At 49.0% G+C, this 4,101-nt stretch overlaps 1 protein-coding gene across 1 annotated transcript in view; it reads right to left on the reverse strand.

Annotated features, from left to right (window-relative positions):
- Positions 1-4,101, reverse strand: part of MBD5 (methyl-CpG binding domain protein 5) — a 43,089-nt gene that overhangs the window by 9,853 nt on the left and 29,135 nt on the right. Inside the window, 4 exon segments of the mRNA XM_017736024.1 lie at positions 2-172; positions 2,227-2,343; positions 2,345-2,478; positions 3,701-4,095. Of these exon segments, the coding sequence (XP_017591513.1) occupies positions 2-172; positions 2,227-2,343; positions 2,345-2,478; positions 3,701-4,095 (817 nt within the window).

The raw sequence follows: 4,101 nt of genomic DNA on the forward strand, positions 1-4,101 counted from the left end.
TGGGGTTCTCCTTGGCCTGCTGGGCCAGGGATGGGTCAGGTCTCTGCTGCAGATCACAGGGGGGCTCCTGGAAGGGAGGAAGGAGAGTGTTGGAGCTCTCAGGAACTGGCGCCATTCCCATCTGGTTGATCATTCTTTTGTTTAGGACAGCGGCGTCTTCCTGCATCCTCACCTGGGGAGAAGAGAGGAGAGGAGAAGATGGGAATAGCTGTTTGAACTCAAGCTGGATTTCAGCAGACAAACTGCGATTATTCACTACAGCACGTTTCTTTTAGTCATACATCTGTTACAGATTTTCATGCTGAACAAGGTAGAGAGAAAATTAAAAGCCTAATTCAGAGGAAAACAAAACCACTGTCTTAGACTTCGCCTCGTGGATCCAAGTGGACGCCTTGCACGACATGACACAACCTCCCATGCACTGCTGGGACAACACTGTCACCTCTTCCAGAGCCTGTCAGGAATTCCCTCTTCCGACTGAGGCACAGCGGGCTCCTGTTTTCTCTCAAGTCCTACACAACTGCACCAAGGTCAGTATTTCTGATACAGAGCCACAGGATGGTTGGGGTTGGAAGGGACCTTAAATCCCATCCAGTGCCACCCCCTGCCACAGGCAGGGGCAACTCCCCCCTTCCCACGGGGCTCCACTGTCCAGCCTGGCCTTGGGCACTGCCAGGGATCCAGGGGCAGCCACAGCTGCTCTGGGCACCCTGTGCCAGGGCCTGCCCACCCTCCCAGCCAGGAATTCCTTCCCAATATCCCACCTAAATTTCCTCCCTTTCAGTTTGAACCCATCCCTCCTTGTCCTGCCACTCCAGTCCCTCTCCAGCCTCCCCACAGCCCCTTCAGACACTCCAAGTTGCTGTGAGGTCTCCCAGGAGCCTTCTCTTCTCCAGATGAGAAGATCTAATCCAACCTCCTGCTGGAGCACAGGATCGCATCCAGGTGGGGTTTGAATCTCCAGAGAAGACCCTACAACCTCTGAGTTCTGCTCTCACCTATTCTCTTTCTTTCCTTCCCAGACCCCACTATTTCTTCTGCCCTCTTTGTGTGCTCCTCAATGGACTCCTGAATGTCATCACTGTGCTTTTGGAATTGGTCAACATTCCTATTTTCCCCTTTGCTGCGTGCCTCTCCCACGGGATCTCACGGACTGCAGTCCCCCATATCCCACACCTGCATCCCTGTGCTCTGAGCCAGGCCCTGCCACAGCAAACTGGCACCTCCAGATTCAACCACCCGAGCTTTTCCTGTTCCTTGTTGCATCCACAGGCAGGGAACACGGTGCCAACAAGATCCCTACAACAAAAACTGTGAAAACCAAGGGGAAAATATTCCAAAAGCCCTTTAACTGCTTACTGTGACTATTTATATAACTGGGAATGTGACACAAAAAAATACTGGGCTAAAGCGACCAAAATTCCTACAAGAGAGGGAACAGGCAGAGAACTGAGATTTTCCAGGCAAACTTCTCCACAGCTCCTTTTTCCTCCTGGAAAGGTGAAAGCACTGCCTGGCCCCACCTGCAGTGCCCTCCTCACACCTGCACTTCTGCAGCAATACTGAGGAACAACAAATCCCTCTTTGCACTCCGGGTTTGTCACCGATTTTTGCTGTGTTAACTCGATACCCAACCTGCATTAGGAATAACTCTCTGTCATGTGGAGAGCAGGGAAGTATTTTTGCCCAGTTTGTCATTGTTTATTCACTCCAATCCCTGTTTTTTCAGGCTGTACACTCCCCATCCCAGCTCTTCCATCCCATTTCAGTGGGAATACAAGAGGACTGCTGCACACAGGCACTTATAAGAACTTACGAAGTTTCTAATTCCTGCAAAGCGCTATCAGTATTTCTTTCTCACTGCTGAATTATTACAATGGGCTAAATGGGAATTTAGGATCATTTCTGTGAGATGGAAAAGAGTTTTGCTAAAATTCTATAGTGATTGTCAGCACACAGAGGAACTTCTTTTCAATACATGCAGCATAACTCCTTCCAAAGGAACTAAACCCAATTCCTAAGGAGAAAGGAATAACATTTCAATAACAGATGTTCCTGACTTGCAAAATCCATGAGCTACTGAAAGAATATATTGTATACAGCATCCATGTAATTACATAAATAGTATTGTCTTAATCAGCAAAGAAACCCAAACTCTGGAGGATGGAATTTTACCTCCTGAGAGCTGCACACTTGTTTGAATATTGATTTCATTTTCTTTTCTACCTGGAAATTCTGGAACAGACACGCCATGGGGTTTGGGTTGTTGGCTGGGCCAGGAATTTGGGGCTGGCCTTGAAAGCCCTGCACGTTCTGGTAGCCCTGGAGAAGGTGCTGCTGCTGCCGCTGCTGCTGCCTCCGGTGCGTGTTGCTGCTGCTGCTGCTGATTTGAAGGAAACATCTGATTGTTGTTGAGGAGCGACTGGAGATGGCTGAGCTGATGGTTGTTCAGAGTAGTGTTCAGAGATGACATCTCCCCTGCAATGCAAGCACAGGCAAACCCCACTCAGCAGCAGTTCCCTGCACTCCCATTGAACTGACTGCCAGGAAAACCTCTGGAAAACAGCCCTGCTCCCCGCCATCCTCTGGAATGGGGCTCAAGGGGTGCTTCTCCTACTCTTTATTTCTCCACCGTTGGGTCTTTTGTGTCACCTCTCCTGACAGGACTCCTGGAACAGCCAGGAATGGCAGGAGCAGCCTCTGTGGAATTCCAGGCCTTGGAATCTCAGTTCAACAGTGCTGGTGTGGTGAGGGGGATGAGGAAGGGAGACAGAGACAATCATTTAAACCCCCAACAAAATGGGTTTTTCACCAGCTGAGAAGGAGAAAAGGGTTTTTGGCTCAGCCATGTCACACAACACTCTAAAACAACTATTTTTTTACATTCTAGAATAAAAGTTGAATTAACATTTTCTACTACATGAAAATTTCACTTCAAATCAACATTTTAGCTCTAAAAAAACCAAACACACTGTCGAACCTGACTTTATGAAATAATAAAGCTTAAAATACATCAATTTCCTAGTTTGCTTCTTTTTTCAAATTAAAATTCCACGTTTTCCTGAAAATTTCCATTTGAGGAATCACTGGTTAGTTGTATTTTGTATGGAAAATGCCAAGTAGGTTGAGTTCACTGCAGCCATTTAGAAGGTCAGGGTGAGGTATTATTTAATTATTATTTAATTCCTACTAGGATTAGATTACAAACAGGAGTACCTACTCTATTATATGTTTCTGGTAAAAATAACCACAAAATCATCACCCAGGAGGAAAAAACTTTGTTTAAGGGGTTTTTCATCACTTGTTTTGGGATCTTGGTCGTTTGTCATCTCCAGCACAACTACTCCCACTAACCCTGTGCTGCCACAGGCACCCACAGCTGACCCAGGGATGCTGCTGGGCTGCTACTCCTTGAACACTGAGATAAATCCAATTGCTCCCACGATTTTCTGGTGGATTTAGTAAGTCTAGGTGGCAGAATTAATAATTTCCAAGATCAATATTAAACGTTAAGGAATGAAAACAGAGCGTGCTTGACATTTCTCACAAGAACAGCGAGGTTTTCTCAACGAACAAGCTGCAACAACACAAAGCAAAAAAGGAAGAGGAAGTGGAATTTTTACAAATTGAAAACCAGAATGTGAAACTCTCCCTCCCCGACCGTGCTCAGGTTTGATTTTTTCCAAGAAGCTGAACTTACCGAGCAGGCCTGTCCCCAGCAGAGGGTTAAGGAGCTGTGGCACCGCAGAGTTACTGTTGAGCTTAGGCGGCGCCGCCGGCGCGCTCCCGGCGCCACTGGAGATGTTCAGAAGGGTCTCTGCCATGGACACCACGGCCGTGCCCCCGCCCAGGGCCGACACCGACAGCGCTGCCACCGCCGAGGACGTGGTGGTGGTGGTGGTGGTGGCCTGGGAGGAGGTGGCTATGGACACCTCGGGATGGCTGCCGGAGCTCAGGACACCCCCCACCAGCTGGGGGTTCAGGGCCATGAGCGCCGAGGCCCCGGAGGCGGCGGGCAGGAGCAGGGGGTTGGAAGCGGGGTCGGCGCCCGGAAAGCTGGGAATGGGGTTGGACAGGAGGCTCTCCACCCTGCTGCTGTCG

The sequence above is a fragment of the Corvus brachyrhynchos genome, unplaced genomic scaffold (assembly GCF_000691975.1).
Source record: "Corvus brachyrhynchos isolate BGI_N302 unplaced genomic scaffold, ASM69197v1 scaffold45, whole genome shotgun sequence".
NCBI lineage: Eukaryota > Metazoa > Chordata > Aves > Passeriformes > Corvidae > Corvus > Corvus brachyrhynchos.